This window comes from Nuphar pumila, chromosome 9 (assembly GCF_984573655.1).
Source record: "Nuphar pumila chromosome 9, dmNupPumi1.hap1.1, whole genome shotgun sequence".
Lineage (NCBI taxonomy): Eukaryota > Viridiplantae > Streptophyta > Magnoliopsida > Nymphaeales > Nymphaeaceae > Nuphar > Nuphar pumila.
The window spans coordinates 94,924,110-94,946,230 of NC_143257.1; the positions used below are offsets into that span (position 1 = coordinate 94,924,110).

Genomic DNA, 22,121 nt, shown 5'->3' on the forward strand with positions numbered 1-22,121 from the left:
ATATATATATATATATATATATATATATATATATATATATATATATATATATATATATATATATATATATATATGAAACCGTGCAAACAAAGAAAGGTGCAACATTTATAACCAATGGTAATCCGATGGCTCTCCTTCCCCTGTGCCCAAGCATTTCATCCATCAGACCTTATATATTTGTGCTCTATAATGTATTTAATAAAAAATATGCATTTCATAAAGATTTTACATCTAGACATTTTTTCTAATCATGAAAAATCAGCGGCTCATAATTTTATAATATAAAGTATTGCCAGCCTGTGATTTTTAACACTTTAAAAAATGCATCTAAATATAAAAAATTCAGAATATAAATTATGTTGCTTATGTAACCTGTGGAATAATGATAAAAATGCAATATATAGAGCCAGATCGATAAAATAATCGTAGGATTGAGCATAAAAATGGCGACCTGAATATTACTATCCTGGGACTGAACCAGATCTGATCCACATTATTGAATCTCTGTAGTATGTACAAGATATGGTCTGGTGTAACTGGACCCGTTTACCTTTTCTATATCAACATCTATACATTTTGCTGGTTTTACAGTGTTTCAGATCTTAACCGGTTGAGGGGCTCTACTTCAAGACCTGAGTTAGACCCGGATCCAGAATATGACCCAGTCTTCAAAGTTACTGGACCCATATCTAAATCTTTTTTTTATCTCTAATCCATATTTGCATCCGGTTATGCTTGAGCCTTGATCAAGTCAACCAGGTGCTATCTAATTTTAGAAAAGCAAAACCAAACCTGCCAAATGGGATTCGTATCTAACATATCCGGATAAGATCAAAATTTACATTATTCCAAAAAAGATAAAGGGTTCAGTTAGGGTCAGATCCTGATCATTCGAATATCCCTGACCGTAACTGTATGTTAGGAACAAATGGATCGGATCTGGTCAAATATTTCATCCAAATTTGACACACTTTCTAGGATTTGGATCTCAAAATAAGACCGGAATTTAAGTTCAGATCGGACTTGGTGAGATCCATATTTGAATCTGAATCAAATCTGATCCGTTTTCACTTTTTACATGTAAAACTCTTGTTTTTTACCCCTTTTCGGGTCGGATCCAGCATGATTATGTGAAGTTCCTAATTGGATCAGGATTCAGGACTGTAGCATAATATCCATGTCCTGATCCGGATCTACTATGATCAAGCCCATATCCAACCCGTCTGTGGCCTGTAAGACATCCAGGCCTCGGATAACAAGCCCGATCCATTTATTCTAAAACTAAATTCTTGCCCATGTCCATAACTAAACCGAACACTAATCGGGTCATTTGGACCTCCGATACGTTTTGAAACGGTATTGATTGTAAAGTCTGGGGTATTTTAGGAACTCAAGATTTAACGGAGGAAACTTTCTCCTTGTGGGCCCTAAATTCATGGGTGGACGTGAGCGGCATTCCTTAAATCTGATTAAATGCACGGTTTGGGTCCGAGTTGCGTAGTCACGAAAGGCAGAGAGGAGCAGGAAGGAGGGAGAGAGCCATTTCTAGAGAGAGAAAGAGGTTCCTAGAGAGAGAGAGAAACCTAGAGTTGCAGAGATGTCGTGGCAATCGTACGTCGACGATCATCTGATGTGCGAGACCGACGGCCAGCATCTCACCGCGGCCGCCATCCTCGGCCAGGACGGGAGCGTCTGGGCTCAGAGTGCAAACTTCCCTCAGGTTTCCCGTTTTTTCGATCATGTTTGTTTGTTTCTCCGATTTCTCGATCCCATCGGGGTTCGACGCTCCTTTCGGTCGATTCCTCATCGATTTTGCGCGTACACGTTTCGTAATTTTGATGATCCGGCGATTTATTAGATCTGGATATCGTATGATCTATCGAAATTCGTGATTTATTTGAATCGAAATGATTCGATTATCACGTATTTGGGTTATTATTTTCATTGTCTCGTTCATTTCTTGTATGATATCTGAATCAAATCGAGATTTTTTTTATCTCTACGCTGATGGTTGTCTCGAATTTTGGGTCATTTGGGATTGTTTTGATGTGATTCGGAATTAGGATTTTATATTTTTGTGTTAGAAGATCGTTACGGAAGTGCATGCATTTGGTGTTATGGCGCTGCGATGCCGTATTTTGATCGTTTCGACTGCTAAACTTTTGTGATCGAGTTCATCACCTTCACAATTTTACTTATGCCACATTGGTTACCAAATGATTTTATTGAACACAAAATAATGGAATTTATATTTGCATGGTGGGGTCCTATTTGCATTAAGCAAAAGCTCTTGCTCTAGGTAGGAAGGAATGGTGAAAAAGGACTCGTGAATCGAACCTCTTGCAGTTGGGATAAGGTTTGATGATCATGATGAATAATGATGATGATAGGTTCATGTTCCTATTTGATATTTCTATTGTATGATCATGCCATGGATCCCAAATGGTATCTTATTTTTTTTTGAATAATGCTTGGTTGGATTGTGCATCCATGAGATTTCAGATTGGATGATCTATTTTTTGGATCGATGTTTTGATCTGTAGTTTAAAACTGAAGAGATAACTGCAATTATACGTGACTTTGAGGAGCCGGGATCGCTTGCACCAACTGGGTTGTACCTTGGTTCGGCAAAGTATATGGTCATTCAGGGTGAGCCTGGTGCTGTCATCCGAGGGAAGAAGGTGATGATCCTACAGTCCTATCTGTTATCTTAATGTTTTTTGCTCTAATTAATTGGTTCTTTGGTTTGCGCGCAAATAAACAATTTAGTGATGGAGATTCTAGAGCATATCAATGTAGATAATCATGAATATGGCGATGTTCCATAAGATTCTTTCTTTGATATATGAAAGTTTGTGTTCTTGATCTATCTGTATTGCATCAACTTAGAAAGTCTGCTGGTGGAATAGATACTCGTGGATTTAGTTTGCTCATCTTTTGACCTATCAATGATCTTGGGGTGGCTTGTTTTCTCCTGCCAGCTTAATTGCCAGACAAGCTTTGCCTTCTCATTGCTTGCAAAGAAAAAAAAAAGCTTATTGCTTTTGGAATGATGTTTGGGAAATTTCATCATTGATGTTTCAGAGTTTGCATTTTTGGTCTATTTGTATTAGTCCAGGTTAGAAATTTTTAAAGAAATCTCTGTACAACTCAGAAATTCGAACAATCAAACAAGTTTTGATGTTATATCTTAGTGCACCCATTGTAGTTGAAGAAACTCAGTGGCCCAAGTACTATTTCAAAATTTTCCTTATCACTTGGCTCTTTGACCACCACCCTGCCCACCATCTCTTGTCATATACACATGCACTTAAACATGCACACAGGGAAAGGTTTAAAGGCTGTGGAAAGATTACTATTAAATGATCTAGAAACTTGCCATCTTTGTTAGAGATCCAATTATTTTCTGTATTTTTTTAAAAAGTAAATAAATATCAATTCCTCTAGACGTTAAGTGGTTAACGAATACAATTATTTTCTTTATTTTTCTTCATCATGTTTTTCAAAAAAAGTGTTTTATTTGTGTTTAGCTGTACGCGTGAGCTAGGGAATCAAACATTATAACTTGAAATGACAAAATCAATTGGAGGTGACTAGGGAATCAGACATTATACCCTGAAACTGGAAAATGCATTAAGATATTGAACCTTTGTTGGCTTTGGTCTTTAATTTGGCAGAATTTGCAATTCATTTTGGAAGTCAGCCTTCTCATAAATCATAATAGACGTGAAGAAATGTCATTGCTTTTGTCTCTTGTAGCTATTCAAGGCATCTTTTTCTTTGTCTTCATTCTTATTCTCTTCATGGCGTATATTGCTTTGGTTATTCTTTATGTTTCAACCATTGCTCTAGTTATTCGGGTTCTCTAGTTATCTCCCCCATTTCATTTTACTTGGTTCATTTGATTATGCAACTTTTGTTCAATAGTTTGAGTTGATTCCAGAAGCAAGCGACAGTCCAATAGTATTTATTTGGTCCATTTCTTTGTAATTTGTTGTGAAACCTTCTATTTTATCATGACATTGTTGCTTGGTTGAAAACAGGGTTCTGGTGGGATCACAGTCAAGAAAACCAACCAAGCCTTGATCATCGGAATCTATGAGGAGCCAATGACACCAGGGCAGTGTAACATGGTTGTTGAGAGGCTTGGTGATTACCTTTATGACCAGGGCCTCTAGATCTTCCACTGCATATTCATTTATATTTTGCTCGTGTGGGCTGTGATTTTCTGAATCAGCTTATGTGTTCCTTCTGTTAGCCATGAACAGCATTGATCTTCGAGGTGTTGCTTTCAAATAACTATAAGGTTTTCAAGGAAACCTTATGCGAACAAAAGTATTTGTTGGTGGCTAGTATTTTTTATGTTTTCTGAAGCGTATGGATTCCTTTTATTGTTTTAGACTTCAGATTTAGAGAAACCTGTAAGCAGAGTTGCTTGTTTCTACCGTTCTTGTTGCTGGGTTTCTCTCAGTTTTCAAAGGTTTTGTTGCTTTCAAAGACTCAAGGGTTTTGTGACCTTACACTTGCTCTATCAATATTGCGTAAGAATACTTAGCATTTGCTACAGAGGCATTCATTTCTTTCTTTGGTACTATGAGAGAACTTTTTACACTTGCATGTTATACATGTCTTTAGGAGCTGCACTTTGTCTGATCTCAGGTTGCCTTATTTTGGATCAGTGTCAGTTTGAGCTCGCCTTGCCGCGAGCTTTGAGTTGAGACTGGGCCAGCTCATTTGAATAACTATATAAACATAGACAAAAGATGAGCTCAGGCTTGAATGAATAAAATATTTGTCTGGAAAGATGAGCTCAGGCTTGAATGAATAAAATATTTTTCAGGAGGAACTACAGTATTTAAACTTCCGACTTCTTTGTATTAGTATAAATGCCATGCCTAGCAACTAGGACGGCCAAACTAGCCAAACTAACCGAATGAAGGGTGTTCAAGATTGGCTTATTCTTGTGGCAAGCCGAGCCAGGCTCGTGCTTGAATTCATTGCATGCCCAAATTCAATGATCATGCTCAAGCTGGCTCGTTTGAAAAAAAAGTTCTTTTTATTAAATTAAAAATAATAGAAGTTGGATTCTGACCTTGCTCATTTATAAAATAATTACATTGTTTCAAAGTTGGCAATAAGATTCTAAACTTGTTGCAAACCAAACACTTCAACCACTGATATAATATAATATAATACATATGAAAAGTGGTAGTTACTTAATCCATAGCTGCCTAAAGAAAACGCACCTGCTTACCGTCCATTGCACGCCCGTGGCCGTTCAGGGTGCAAAAAATGACAAAAGGGCTTTAGTGGCATTGCAAAACGCCGCTAAAAACCCCTGCGGGGACCTGCCTGGTATTAAATAAAAGGTTTTTAGCAGAAACGTTGCTAAAGGCATTTTGCTCATTTGCCCATGTTTTGGATGCTCACTGTGAGTGCGTTTACCACTTGCTATATATATATATATATATATAACTCATTAGTTGCTAGTTGATAACCTTGTGCGAGCTAAGCAAGCTGAACACTCGTACATATTCGCCTTGCCAAGCATAGGCTAATGTTTTGATGCCTTGCAATGGGATGAAAACATGGTTTCAGTGTTGCCCAAATATGGTTTTGCCAATGTGAGAGATTGAGTTGCCAAAAATATCTTCTGGTGAAAGGTGTTGAAATGTGATGTTGGGACCAGTTCCAATGCATACTTTCAGCAACGCCACTGCTCCCAAACAGCAAGAGAGTATTGGAGCATGGCAGAAACTACAATACAAACTCTTGATTCAAGGCTCCCAAACATGTCCTTAATGAATTCAAACAAGCTCTTTATAAGCTGAACAATTGCCAAGCCACGAACAATGCATCTCGTTTCTCAGCCCTACTAGCAACCAATTTGTTATATGCTGTGTGTGTGTGTTTTATGAACCTACGTGAACTGGGTTAAATCTGTGAAGCCCTGGTTCATGTTTGACTCCTCAAGTATGATGTGATTGTAAAATAGGCTTGTCAAGCTTAAGTCAAACTTATTTGATGAGCTTACTACCAAGCTGAGTTGAGATGAACTGCAAGTGTTATGGTTCATATACCAGCCGTTGCACTTAGGGGTGTCAATGGGTTGTCTTTGATCCAGACTCAACCCGTACCAAACCCTATAAGGTCAAGGTTTGGTGATAAACAAGGAGGTTCAATTAGAATTCGGGTCAGACTCAAAGGGTCCAATTAATATATGAAGTTAGGTATGGTTTGTGAAATTTCGTACCAGACCCGAGCTTCGACTGGTGTGAGTTTTATAAAAACGATTTTTAAAACAATATTTTTAATGAAAATCAAGTGAAACCCCGACACCAAAAATATAAAAACCAGCTTGCACGAGTGGTGGAGTCTAGGTCGATCTCAGGGAACGGAATCAAACACACAATCTACTCTACGCTTTATTTCCTTGAAAAAAAATATTTATTAACTCATTAAACAATAGAGTGTTGCTCCTACAGAAGTTTTAAACAAATAATTAAAGTGCCTTATTACAAACCCAAATGAATTAAAATAAAGGAAATCCTAATATAAAAACAAGAGAAAAAGTCTTCAGTGTTTGAGTCTTCTTGTCCCCTTGTGTTTCCTTTAATGGAACATGTAATGCATGTTTTCTTTTGCTCTCTGAGGGCTCCATGAGGGCTCTTCTGAGGGCCTGAGGTGAGCTCTGAGGGTACTAAAAGGGCTTCACCATACGTCCAAATGCTTCCCTTCAAGAAACAAAAATAAGACACATAGCAGAAAAAGAAATCTATGAGAAATACAAAAGTAAATATAAAAAAAAATCACAAAAATCTGAACTAATTAACATGAACTAAACTAATAACATGAACTAACTATAAACAAACTAATAACAGGCTATCACTAAAAGACATAATAGCAAAACAACCTAACTAACCATAATTCAAGAACTAATTTCTAAAAAAACTAAAGAAACCAAGAAATCAAGAACTGATTAATTCTAAAGATTAAGAAAGCAATCAGCTGAACCTAACAAACCACTTAATGAGTTTACTCTAATATTAACAAATTGATAAAAAAAATTAATAAGAACTAAGAAAGAAAATCTGCCAATGGACTATGCTAACCGGCTAACCCGAGTTCACTAAAACTAAGTATTAAACTAGATTCAAGATAAAAAAAATAACTAACTAATGGATGACAAAATAAACTAACTTCACATGAATTCTCTGTTGTACAATTTATGAATGCAAACTGATAACTAAAACAGAAATATAAATTTAACCTAGCTATGCTAAAAAAAATCAAATGCAATGATAAAATATAAATCGGCTACTCTACTTTTAACTACCTATGTATGATAGCTAAAACTTAATAATTCTAAAATCAACTAACACGAATTCAATATACTTTAAACTAACTAAAGTACTTAACTGTCCTAAGCTACAACCAAATACAATACGTAACAGTTAACCACTAAGCAAACCAAGAATTTGGAAAAGATGGAAATTGGCTAATGTTTAACAAACTATTCAAAATAAGCAACCCAAACAAATATCGTCTAATGCTATCAAATCTAATGCAATAACTAAAACAACTACTTGCTGAGTAATCCTAATGAAACCAACAACTGAAAATATTTAAAACAAAACACCGTGCAATAAGCAAGCCGACTAAAAAAATTGACTAGTAAAGACAAAGCAATTAAAAGCGCTATATGCAAACTGACTAATAAACTAAAATACCAACACGTTGCTGAAAACAAATAGCATATTGCTTGGCATCAAAATCGGATTTCACAAAAAAAAAATGATAAACACAATACTCGGCTAATAAACAAATATTTTGTTTATATGATCTAAAGTGATAACGAATAAAAAACTGTGTTGCATAGTATTCTAACTAAATCTAATCCTAAGCTAATCAAGATTCAAGAAAACAAAAATATAAAAACTTAGACTAACACTAACGATCTACCTAAATCTAGATGTTTCAATGCTTGAATCAAGAAAACGATTAAACTATCAAAACAAAATCTGCATTTTTCTTTCTTTTTATTTTTCAGATGCAAGATATGAACTAAACTAATCGTGTAATGCATAAGAATGCATAAAGTAAAATTATTTTCTTCCTATATCTTGATTGCCATGTCGTAACCTGACTTGGTCATCTTTTGATTGCAAACTGCTTATGCGAATAAATGATGACTCAACGAACTAATGGCGAATCGCCCAACAAATGGGTAGAACAAAGGGGATTCATCATGGATACCCTCAACACCATGGCCATAGCCCTTAGGAGCCAAGTATATGCCCAGTGGGAACATGCTACACCCGCAAGGATGAGCCATCATCAGAGGGGGTAATGTACGAGAAGTTTATAAAATTTATCCTTTGACTGTCTGCCCGACTGCCTCAAGCACTAGATCAACTCTAATGCACTGAGATTTTTAACCTTTGGAAATATACGCAAAAATTAGGAACTTTTCTTTATATTTAAAATTAACAGCAAAAACCTTTAAAAACTCAAGTTCAAAACCTCAAAAAAGTTTACATTTTTTTTAAAGTGTTTGATTGAAAACCTTCAAAGGATTCTCAATCCATTTACAAAAAAGGTGTAGTATGAAAGTTTGTATAAAAAGACTACAAAATTTCAGGAAAAAAAGGAGAAACTAGTTCAGGTCATTGTCCTTTCCGCCCATCACATTTAGCATCATTCTTCACCTAAACAGGTTAGAATACAAATTGTTAGACTCACAATCTGGTAGGTATGAATACCTCAAACGGTTGCAAGCATTGTATTATACATGTCAAACAAGTAATATAACATGCAGACCGTAATCAATACTTGATGCTTCATCGTATCATACATGCATGTTCGCTTACTCATGCATATTAACAAGAACCGGGTCCCATTTGGACCACTAAGCACTTAGCAGTGCATCACACATAAAAAACATGGCATACCCAGGTCTTCTGACCTCTCCTCGAGTTGATTTGATTGAACCGTGGGCTTAATCGCCCTTACCCGAGCTAAAAATAACAAGGAACCTCAGTCGAGTTCCCAAAAGTTGACTTTGCTGGAAGCAGGGGTCAACTTCAGTGGCAAAGAGTCACATAGCATACAAAGGGTCGACTCTCTATGTGTAGAGGGCTGACTCTTCTGATGCAGAAGGTATGTTCTGTTAAAAAGGGTCGACTCTCCAAATCTAGGAGTCGACTCTTCTGATATAGACGCACATGAGATTCAACAAGGGTCGACTCCTCAAAACAAAGGGTCGACTCTATGTGAATCATGGGTTTATAACCCCATGATGGGCAACTCCCTCTTTCAGAGGGTAGACTCTCAGGTTTTGCATAATGAAAGGGGGTTGACTCTCTCTCAGTCTCAGGATTATAGGCTTACGAGGGGTTGACTCCCATTCACATGGGTCGACCCTCGGGCCTTCCCTATGGCCTAAATTAATAGGGGTAGACTCTTGTGACTGCAGAACTTGAAAAGCTATGTTTCGACGATGCTTTCGTGTCCGAAGACATGTTCTTTTCATGGTGTTCTTCGGCTGACAATTGACAGTCCTGACTTATAGCATTTAAGCAAAAGAAAACCATATGTTTTTATAAAAACTTCGAAATAGTTCATGTGTATCACCCATATATGCAAAACTACAAAAAAACCTTACATGAAATAACGTAAGCAACGTGCATGGGTTTCTCGTATTACCCCTATCTTAGAAACTATGAAGGAAACAAAGAAAAAGATAGGACACAACAATGAAACATCGTGGCTTTGCAACAAGACCTTCAGCAACCTCTAAATCGAGAGAAATAGGAAGTGGGAGGGCGAACCTCCTCCCACCAGTTCCTAACTAAGAAGAGAGCAAAAGAAAAGGTGAGCTTTATAGCTGTCGTGAACACAGAACCAAAGAGAGTGAGTAAGGGGTCTTCAAAACCACCAAATAAGAGAGGGAGATGGATATGAAATGAGAGGCCATTTGCCCCCTTTTATAGGCAAAAAGAAGTGGTTGAACCAGATAAGGAGGAGAGACGATGGTGTGTGAACGCAAATGGAGTTTAGGTGAGAGGGTGGTGGTGGCTGGAGTAGGGTGGTGCACTAGGTAGGGGGTGATGATGATAATCAAAACCCAAAACCCCTAGAGGTTTAAGAAAAATGGTGAGGGAGGGGGTGAGGTGGCAGTAAGGTGTCAAATCGACACACATACACACACAAAAAACAGGAGGGTCGACTCTTCTGGGCAGGAAGTCGACCCTCATGGTCCCTTATGCCCTACAACACCAAAATACCAATGGGGGTTGGCTCTCTTTACAAAAGGTAGACCCTTGAGGGTCATTTTCAAGCAAGGGGTCTAACCCTTTTTGGTCAAATGTCCCCAAGAACTTGTTGGGAGTGCTCAAAACCCATTTTAACTTTGATTTTGATGAAATGAAGACCAGTTTTTATAAAATTTTGATATGAATTCAACCATATACTAAAAATAATAAAATATGCTTCAAAATCTTATTTAGTTATTTATAAAAATTTATGGCTATTACATCCTACCCCTCTAAAAAAAATTTCATCCTCAAAATTTTCATCTGTCAGGTCAAAACAATGGGTAGTATTGGAATATGTTGCGAGAGTTACTTCAAAACAAATATGAATGAAGCGTTAATTTTGTCTTCAAAAATTATTATCAAATGGGTGCTAACTCCTCATCTAAAATTTTACCAAAAATAGGTGCTAACTCTGCATCCAAAACTTTATAAAAAAGGATGCTAACTCTATATCCAAAACTTTATAAAAAATGGGTGCTAACTCTGAATCCAAAACTTTATAAAAAACAAATGCTAACTCTGCATCTCAAAACTTTATAAAAAATGGGTGCAAACTTTGCATTCAAAACTTTATAAAAAATGGGTGCTAACTCTGCAATCAAAACTTTATAAAAAATGGGTGCAAGCAATGCATCCCAAAACTTTATAAAAAAATGGGTTCTAACTCTGCAACCAAAACTTTATAAAAATGGGTGCTAACTCCGCATCCCAAAACTTTATAAAAGATGGATACTAACTCCACATCCCAAAACTTTATAAAAAATGGGTACTAACTCTCCATCCAGTATTCTATCACAACGAGTGCTAACTCCTTATCCAAATTTTTATCAAAATGGGTGCTAATTCCGCATCCAAAACTTTTGTCAAAAACTGGCCGCATCCCAAAACCTCAAACAAGTGCTAACTCAGTATCCTAATATAATTTATCTATTGTGCCATCACATTCTAGTCCATATGTTTAGACAATTGGGTTGTACTAAGTTTAGACAAAACAAGACCAGTGGGACTGGCAACGATCACAGTATCTCATACCAAGTTACCCTCATCCGAACTGTCTATCATGCTATGGCTGTTGTTGAGGCTGAACTCCCCAAGCGTTTTATTTTTGCCAATCTGCCGCCTTCTTGGGGGCACTGATTGATAACATGGCCCACCTCTCTGCAGTATAAACAAGCACTCGTGTCTTGAGGGTAAGGATATCTAAAGTGGTGCTTGTGGCACTTTAGGCACCATAGATCCTGCTCGATCTGAGGCCCAATACCTTCGTGCTGCTTCTATTTCTTGGCAGGTGGTGTGGAATTCTTTCCACCATTATTCTCCTAGATTTGTCCTTTCTTTGAGCGATCCTACTCTTCACTCAACAGAGTTGCTGCTGCTATGACACAGGAGAAAGTCACAGTCATGCTGGTCATTACTCAGTAGAGGAGTTCTTCCTTGAGTCCTCAAATATACTTATTTTCTCTTTCTTGGTCGTCAGTAAAAAGATGCAGGTAATACCACTCTAAGTTTTGGAATTTGGTGGTGTAGTCCACCAAACTCATGCTTCCTTGGCACAACTCCAAGAATTTTACCATCTTTTTGTCTCAGGCATGCACAAAAAAATAATTTCGTAGAAAAGCTTCTCAAAATACTTTCCATAGAATTATTTTAGTTCTCAAAAAATGGACTCTTCGAGCTATATCCCACCAGCGTCTCCCTTTAGTTGCTATGTGTCAAAGTCGGTCTTCTTATTGTCTGGCACAAACAATACCCGAAAAGCTCGTTCAATTTCTTTGATCTAGTTCTCAACCAGTTCTAGATCGACTTTTCTCAAGAATGTTGGGGGATCCAAATTGAGTAACTTCTCACACGTAACCCCGCCTGGATTATGGCATTCCTCTACGGGTACATCAGGCACCCTCTGGTTTCAAACTTGGTTCCAAATAACTTCAACCAAGCAGTTGAGGAATTCCATGATGAACCCTCACTGATCTGCCCACTCGTTTGGCAGATCTCCACTTATTCGATGAGTCAACTTTAATGATTCAAATCAACATGTCATTGACTAAACCATCTAAACAAAACCAAGTGTGATGTACTAGCTAGTATTTCATTTTCTAGGTTCTCAATTTCATGAATAAGGTTTTACAACATCACATAATTTAAGCTAGGATATACTTACAGTGATGTCAAAAGCAAGATGAGACTTAAACCATTCTCATTTTTAAAACAACATGGATGCTCTTATACCAATTATAATGCCCCAAGATTTTTAACTTTTGAAAATATATGCAAAAATTTAAAAAAATTATATTTAAAATTGACACTGAAAACCTTTTCAACTTGGGTTCAAAACCTCAGACGGGTTACATTTCATTCCTTTTTTGAACAAAGTGTTTGATTGAAAACCTTCAAAGGATTCTCAATCCATTTAAAAAAAAAGGTTTTATATAAAAGTTTGTATAGACAGACTACAAAATTTCAGAAAAGCAAAAAGGAGAAACTAATTCAAGTCGATGTTCCTTCTGCCCATCGCATCCATCATCATTCTTTACCTAAACAGGTTAGAATATAAACTGTGAGACTCATAGCCTGTTAGGTATGAATACCTCAAATGGTTGCAAGCATTATATCATACATGTCAAACAAGTAATATAACATGCATACCATAATCAATACTTGATGATTCATCGTATCATACATTCATGTTCGCTTACTCATTCATATTAATGAGAACTGAGTTCCATTTGGACCACTAAGCACTTAGCAATGTATCACATGTTAAAAACATGGCATACCCAGGTCTTCTGACCTCTCCTCAGATTGATTCGATTAGACCTTGGGCTTAACCGCCCTTACCCGAGCCAAAAATAACAAGGGACCTCACTCGAGTGCCCAAGAGTCGACTTTGCTGGAAGCAAGGGTTAACTCTGGTGGCAAAGTGTCACAGAGCATACAAGAGGGTTGAATCATGTTATGCAGAAGGTATGTTTTGTTCAGAAGGGGAGTCGACTCTTCTGATGTAGAAGCAAATGAGATTCAACAAGGGTCGACGCTCCGTGAACTAGGGGTTTATAACCCTATGAGAGTCGACTCCCTCTTTTAGAGGGTTGACTATCAGGTTCTACATAATAAAAGAGGCTTGACTCTCTAAATAGAGGGTCAAATCTATCTTAGTCTCAGGATTACAGGCTTACGAGGGTGTTATCGTTGCAAAATTTTTCCCTTCCCTGCGGGAGAGAGGGGAAAGATCCCGCGAGTCAAACTTGACCAAAGTTTGAAAATGATTTTGAAAATGATTTTGAAAATATTCGCCTCCATTTTGAAAATAGAGGGAAAATCTGTAGGATGGGGCTTGCCTGCCGGTACGAGGTCCGATCGTTCCTGGCACCTTTACTAGGGGTAATCGAACCAAGGATCAAAGAGTGCTTAGCTTAACTTAATTACCAAAATTGATGTTCTATCCTAGATGCACAAAGAATTCAGGCATGTGCTATGAAAATTTGTAAAAATGCATATTGGGAAATATGATGTATGCTTCTGAAAATGTCTTGGAAAATGAAAGAAAAATATTTCAGAAAAGGATGAGAATCAATTTCTTAGAGAAAATTCTGATGAAATGGTTTTGATGACCTTGAGAAAACTTTTGAAGACTTAAGGAAAATCGACTTCTCTAATTTTGGAAAATACATTTTAGAAAGTCATGTGTGAATTCAGAAAGTGAGTGAAAATCCTTGGAAAATAGAAGGAGTTTTGAGAAACCCTAACTATGGGAAAACGAACAACTTTAAGGAAAAGCACCTCTTGAGAATCCAACTTTGAAAATCGATTTTGATTTTAAAAAATTGTTGGAAATTCATGGGGAATCCTTTTAACAAGGGAAAATCTAATCTTTAGGAAAATTGAAGTTCTAAGAATACTAGCTTTGAGAATTTGAAAATCAATTTGGGGATCTTGAAAATTCACTGAAAATCCTTTTTGAGAATCAAATCTTTGAGAAAATTTAAATTTTAAGGAATTCCAAGGTATCTTTTGAGAAATCGATTTTCTTAAAATAGGATTTTCTTGAGAAAACCAAAATGCACATAATTCCATGATGCAAGCTAGCTTAAATGAATGAATGCAACTTTTGAAAGATATTTTGAGAAATTCTGAGAAAGTCACTTGAAAATGTGCATCTTAGAATTGAAATAAGGTAAATCCATTATATATTAACGACTATGATCGCAAATATACTAGGAATTTAACTTATTTAATTCTAAAACATTTTGCAAAGTGTGAAATATGCTATGACTTTTGAAAATATCCTAATAGTGTAAGCTCAATGTGGCTAATACAAAGATGATGAATCTAGGTCTCATCCGTATTCTGACTATGGCCATAAATACAGACTCCACCGAGTTCATCAACTCCCTAAGAGCTGGTGCACGTGCAATTCGTGTTCATCCATAGTGATTTTCCAAGAAGATGCATGAATCATATATCAGGATATTACAGAAAGTAAACTATATGCTATGCATCCTATTCTAAGTATAAAAATAACTCTTATTCCAAATTTTCATTTTATATTTACATCGCCAAAATAAAAGGAATAAAACAAGAAACTCAACACCTCCTTTTGAATATCCCTACAAAGCTAGAAATTGGATTAGGATAGACATGTAGTTTTTTCCAGATTTTTCCGATAATATCTAGAAATTAGCGGATTTATCTGGATATAAACCCAATCTTATGCCTCCTTGATATGAATATGATTTGAAATAATGAAAGTGCAAGAAAATAGGATAATAAAGATTTTGAAATTCAGAATTGTGGTCAAAATAACCAAAATACCCCTAATAACAGGATTGTGACTTTGAAATTAGGGTTTTTGAAGGAATTTTGATAAAATGTGGGAGTTTTGAAATTCAAACGATGATGAAATTGAGGATGGAGCATGATGCTATGCTGCTAAACATAATAAAGTACTAAAATCAGCAATTATTCTGAAAATTTTGCCAAAAATATGAATTTCACTTTTGTCTCGCGCGAATCAGGGTCCTGCGAGAACCCTGTTTTGATGATACAACTAAACCAGACATCAAATAAATGTAAAATCCTGCCAAATTTGACATGGGAAATTATATCATCATCAAGAATGGAGTAGTACCCGAAGGTTTTAAGGCATTATTTTAAGATGAACTTTTGAATAAAAACCTAAACTAAACTAAATTTTGCCTGTGGGTGCAAATCAAACGCGGTCTTTAACAAAATAGCAGAGTAATTCACCACAGAAATTCTTGAGATTTTGCAGGCTGCTGGCAGACATAAAAATAAGCAATTTTGACTTTTATAGCCTCTGAATTTGATCTACGATGACTTCGGTAGCACTGGTCCAACTCTGACATGTATAGATTTAATAGGATTTTCCATAAAACAGATAAAAAATAATAAGATGCTACCAAAATTTCCGAAAATTTAAGAGGATACTACTGCTACATAGATAAGCAATTTTCATTTTTTTAGACTCACCATTTGACTCCCTGATAGTGAAGATTTAAATACGACAACTGACTTATGAATCATAAGAACAGGAACGAACAATGAAACCATCGAATTATTCTAAAATTACTGGAAAGCTATCAACTCTATTCTAAAAATTATGAAAATTTAACCTCAAATAGTAGACACCCCTTATATGAACTTCCTCTTTTATAGCCTCTGCTTTAGAGTCACAGACTAAGAACTATGATCGACTTAAGTTGATCCAGAGCTCCAGGGACTCGTATCAGGCTCTGACACGTGGCCCCTGCCTTTCAATTTTTGATAGATAGTAAAACTTTTTAAAAACATCGAATAAAATCACATCAAATACTACACTGAATTCCAAGAAAGCTTCATTTTTTGGATCAATAATCGGATCTCCCATGAGGGAGATCTAGAATTTACAATCCGGGACCCGACACACTTAGCATTTTCCGAGCATTTTGAACTATGAATAAAGCAAACAATTTCAAATGATTCTGAAATTTTTGCAGGATATCAGGAATGACCATACTCATACTACATGACTTTTTTGTGATTTTTTGAAGAAAATAAGAACATGAAATAACGAGTGGACTGACTGCTAAAATCAAAACTCTACAGAAATGAAACAGAAACAAATGACATGCAAACTAAATCACGAAAAATGCTATTAAATAAAATATATATATATATATATATATATAACATGAGGCATGTGTATTAATGATGATATGATGCAAATGATTCAAGGAGGCACAGGTTCTTTGTTAATGTTAGCCATCCATAAGAGAGAGTCAGTCCATCGACCGGACAAATCCTCTTGTTGGGCTAATATAGGTACATTACCTCTCAAAACAGTGTGAATCCATCTCAAAGCTAGTTTACATAGAATTTCATGTTAATCATATGTAGAATGAAGGATTTTGAATGCCAAAATGCAAAACGAGAAAAGGTGAATCCGATATAGACCTTACCTTGGAATTGGCAATGGCGGTGGAGGTCAATCCTTGGTGCTCGGCTACCACTCAGATGCTAGGTTGAAGGAAGAAGGATGGAGGTCGATTCTGCAATGCTTGGCTGCTCCTTGGTGGTTTGACTGCTCTTTGATGACTTTCTGGAAGGTGGAAGGGAGAAGGAGGAAGCTAGAAGGGGGTGTGTGGTAGGAGAGAGAAAGAGGTGGAGAACCAAAAGGGGGCGGGTGTTGAGAGAGATCTAGGGGGAAGAAAAATGAGAGCTCCAACATGCTGGATGGATGGATAGAAGGTTCAGCTAGGGGGGGTTTAAAAAAAAGGTGGCTGAAAGTTAGGAGGAGCTAGGGTGAAAGCTATTTTTTAGGAAAAGCAATAGAGGGTGTTTTTGGCTCTTTCATTTTTTTTTGAAATTTTGTTTTGCCTTTTCTAAAGAGGCCGCAAATGTGGCACCACCTCATGGTGAGGCCCACATTTGTTTATTGATAAAATGAAAACAAAAAGAAATAAAAGGGAAACTCTGGAGAGGCGCCACCTCAGAGGGAACAAATTTGAACTTTTGAAAAATTTTCATTTACTTTTCCTAAAGTTTAACTAAAGCAGGCTACTTTTAGGGGAGCTTCAGATGTGGCGCCACTTCAGGGTGGGGCCACGTTTTATTTTTGAAAAAAACAAGATGAGAAAATTTATTTTTATTTTTTTAGGTGGCGCCACCTCAAGGTGGGACACCTCTATTTTCTAGGCTTTTTCAAAATTCAATTTAAAAGTTACCTATTTGTGAGAAAAAGCAAATGTGGTGCCACCTCGGGGTGGGCCCACATTGCTTTTTAGAATAATAAGAAACAAAAATAAAAAGGGTATTTTTGGAAGAATGCCACCTCAGAGTGGACGGCTCCTCAATTTTAGGTTTTTTAAAAAGTTAAAACAAAGACCTAATTCTAAAGAGGAGCTAAGGTGGTGTCACCTCAGAGTGGGCCCACATCCAGTCCTTTATTGGTTAAAAATTGAATTTGAAGACTAAAAAGTAAAAAGTAAAATTTAAAACCTCTTTTTGGAATTTTTATAAAACCTATACTAATTGGCAATTGTAAAGAATACTTGACCTAATTATGGAAAATTTTGGAAGAAAGTGGTCCCTCAGGGCATATTTGTAAAAATGATTTTGAAATTGCTGATAAAGGGGGTGAAATAAAGAGATTTTATGAAATTCAAAGTCCTTTTGCAAAATTTGAAATGAAAATTCAGAGCTTCATCCCATTCTCTAGGTAGAGCCAGTCCATTTTTAAAAAAAAATCAATTTTGAAAAGTATCCAGATTGTTTTTCTGAGAAAACATTTTGAAATTCAAAGTCCTCGGGGTTAAAATGGGAAAAGATGACAATTTTGAAGATCCAGGGGTTGGAAATTGATTTCAAAAGAGTTTGAAATTCGAATCTGGATTGAAAATTTTAAAACCATGAGTTCTGGACCTCGAAACAACATGTTGTGCAGCGAAGTGATATGAAATGTTGTGTGATGACATGCACTGACATGTTTCAGGAAATTCGATTATGAACCTGGAATTGGAGATTCCAGTCTCTGATATGAGTAAGAATTTGGAAATCTATGACTGGGGGTGAAGATTTGAGCCAGAATATGAAAATTTTGAGAATTGTAAATGAAATTTGTACTTCTGCATGGTCCCAGCTCAAAAATTGACCATTTTGCTCTCTGAAGATCTCGGAAGACCAATTGCGATAACTGTGTGGAAGTGCTGAGGAGGTGAGTAAAAATTTGAGGTGTTTACAGATGCCCCTCTTTGCTACTAAGCCGGTTGAAAGCCGAGCTTAGTGGCAAAGAAAAACACACCAAATTTGGGCTATATATAAAAAAATTGCCCTAGTAAGAAGGATCTGACTGGGTATGAGGAAATTGGCCCTGATGAAGATGGTAGTTATGGAATGGAGAATGAAGAAGAAAGATTCACTCCATGGGAGTGAAGTTCAGGTTTTGCCCTTAACCTAGATGGGACAAAAATACCTCGTATGGAACGAAGCTTAGGTTTAACCCTTAACCTGATCGGGTAATGAAATACCCCATCAAAATGAGGCTCAAGTTTAAACCCTTAACCTGATCGGGTAATGAAATACCCCATCAAAATGAGGCTCAAGTTTAAACCCTTAACCTGATCGAGTAATGAATGAAATCTTCGCAAGAAGAGACCATGATGAAACTTTTGGATTTTGCACAATAAATCAGATAGGGGTTTTTGTAAAAGGAAGAAAATGGGGGGTCCCTAAAGCTTGAAAAGAGATTGATCTTGGGCGTCTCATTGCTGAGACTAAATCAGCTTTTGAAATTGGTGGCCTTTTGCTAGAGAATGATTGTTGGTTTGACCTCGAACCAGAATGAGACTATCTATGGCAGGATAGCGGGGCCATAGGGAAGTGTGCGAATCTGAGAGCCCAGGCGCTTAGATTATACCAAAGGAAGGGAAGGAATCATAAAAACTCTTGTAATCAAGTCCTAAAGAAGGATGAAAATGGTGTCAGAATGTGTCAGACCAAACATCGAGTTTTCACTTCCTGCCGAGATAGCTAGAAAATGTTGTCAAAATGTTGAAAATTATTGTTGATTCAAAATAATTGAAAATGATGCACATTGGTGCGAAAATATTTCCCCTTTTCTACCTAAAGTATTACCTCCAATCGGGTTAACTTCGTAGAATCAAGATTCAAATTCAAATTGCTTGCGATTGGCTTTCTTCAAGGAAGCTATCAATTTCCTTGATATGAACAGGAAAGAAAGAATTAACATTGTGAAAACAAATGATGAAAGAATATTGATAATAGAATTTCACAAAATCAAAGAAAATTCATGGAAAAATTGGCAGTTTGATATCTTGGGGCTTTCTCATGATAATTTTTTGAGATCTCTTGGGTTTTTGAGGAGAAGTTTACTACATCATTCTTCATTTTGGGAAGGGTACGTCAAAAACTCCTTCAACTTGAAGATGTTTCGAGCTTTCTTTGTTTCAAAACATATATTGATGGTATTGGCTCATTGATCGAAAGTTTCTTGAGGATAGCGAAAATCAAATATCTTTTAGGGATTGTCGGAAGGTTTATCGCATCCGCCTTCAACTTGACGGTGTTCTGAACTTTCCTTGGAAGGATCCGTCACAAACCCCTTCATCTTGGAGATGATCCAAATCTTCTTTGGCCCCGAGGATCTAACTCATCCACCAGTCTTCAACTTGCTAATGATTGAGAGATCCCTTTTGCAGATATTTAATTACAACTTAAATGACTGAGGAGATATGGATTAAGTGAACTTTTTTTTATCACTTAGGTTGTTTTCATTTCCTCATTTTTACAATAATGGTCTTTAAAGATGTGCCATAGCTACGATCAATATCAATCACTTACGACTTTGCGACAATATTAATTTTCTTTGCTGTTCATATCGAGGATTTATTCTTTATCCCTTTGGTTGGCCAATACAAAGAATTTGAATTTTGAATATTTTTTTCGCAAAAGCTTCACCCTTTTTAGAAGTAATGCTGAATGTAGTTTGAGGTAAAAATTGGTGCAACAAAGATTTTGGAATCAACAAAGGTTTGACGACAAATTGACAAAATGTTCCTGGAATCCTTGGTGAAAGCGAGCATCTGAAGTCTGACTTAACGCCTCTGTGACAAAATTCTCTTCTCCTTTCCCCAAACAAGAAGACTTAGAATGAAAAATAGAAAATACTCCTCTCTTCCTTGAAGATGAGGTGTTTTCAAAATGACTTTCGACGAGAAATTAAGCTTTTGTCAAAGCTCCCTAACGTTAGGCTTCTCTTATGGAAAGGGGGCCGACAAAAGTGAGGTCGATAATTGGGTCATGAAGGAGCAAGTCCATCACACTCTCCCTGAAAAGAGGGACCTTCATGACAAAATGACCTAGTATGAAGATTGGGGGGGGGGGGGGGGGGCACAAGGAAAGTGAGTCTCCGTCAAGTCTCTCCCTATAAAAAAGGGTTCCTTGTGTGAAGTTGGAAGATTATTTTGCAAACGGTTTACAAAGACACGAGTCCCTTCAACTCTCCCTAAAAAGAAGCTAAGTGAACAAAGAGTGATAGCATGCGAAAAGAACGAGCTCCCTCGAACTCTCCCTATAAAAAGGGTCTCTCGCAAGAGAAAAAGATTGAAATTGGATTTTGAGCCAATTGACAGAATGAATCTGACGCAAAGGTCAAATCATGCATGACCATGATTGGCAAACGTGGCCCATGGGTCAGAATGATTAAGATAAAATTGATAACCTAAAGGTTTAAAACTGGCTGACCTGGCGGTCAAAATTTGGAATTGGTTGACTCGAGGGTCAAAATTGGGAATTAGAAATCGAGTGACCCGAAGGTCGAAATAGGGAAATTGGAAATTGGGTGACCTAAAGGTCGAAATTGGAAATTGGATGTTGGTGGACCCGAAGGTCAAAGTTGAGAATTGACTGACCTAAAGGTCGAAATTGAGAATTGAGAATTGAGAATTGAGAATTGAGAATTGAGAATTGGTGGACCCGAAGGTCAAAATTGAGAATTAACTGACCCGAAGGTCGAAATTGGGAATTGAATTTTAATGAAAGTTTTGTAGAAGACTGATCTTGAGAGATCGACTAATGCGATAGATAGGATACTAATGCGAGGGTTAGATTTTGGAAGGGTACCAGTGTGAGCACGGAATTTGAAAAATGTACCAGCACGAGTACTGGATTTTTAAAGATGATCTAGTGTAAGGACACTGAGTTTTGAAAATGTACCAGTACGAGCACTGGATTTTGAAAATGTACTAGTACGAGCACTGGATTTTGAAAATGTACCAGTACAAGCACTGAATTTTAAAAATGTGCTAGTATGAGCTCTGAATTTTGAAAATGTGTCAATGCTAATGACTGACTGGCACTTTCACAATTTTTGAGAATTGTGATGGGGATAATTGCCAGAGTCTCCAGATTAACCCTTATCTTGAATGGGCAGTGAATAAAAATTGAGAGGAATTGATAAAATAGATAAAAATTGATGAAAGATTGATAAGAATTTGATGAAAATTTTGAACTTCAGTAGACCATCATAGTTAACTGTATGTGGCCTGCTTTTTCAGGATTAGCCCCTTATCCTGAATGGAGAAATTAACATTGATCAATGTACTTGAATGCAAATGACTATGAGTAACTGCAAGTGAATGCAAATTAATGCTCATGAGTGCACCAGTGTGCAAGAAATGAAAGATTTGTTTATCCTGCCTGCATACAAGGCATTTTTGGATAGAGACAAAGATTTAAAATGCCCCAGTGTAACTGGGAAAGAGAATTTTGATCATTATTGAAGGAAAT

General features: G+C 36.7%; 1 protein-coding gene across 1 annotated transcript; it reads left to right on the forward strand.

Annotated features, from left to right (window-relative positions):
• The first annotated feature begins 1,474 nt into the window (after window positions 1-1,474).
• LOC149828719 (profilin) lies at window positions 1,475-4,442 on the forward strand. The gene is made up of 3 exons (XM_090017694.1): window positions 1,475-1,720; window positions 2,544-2,681; window positions 4,044-4,442. Exons 1-3 carry the CDS (start codon window positions 1,598-1,600, stop codon window positions 4,176-4,178), a joined length of 396 nt encoding a protein of 131 aa, XP_089873820.1. The 5' UTR covers window positions 1,475-1,597; the 3' UTR covers window positions 4,179-4,442.
• The last annotated feature ends 17,679 nt before the right edge of the window (window positions 4,443-22,121 follow it).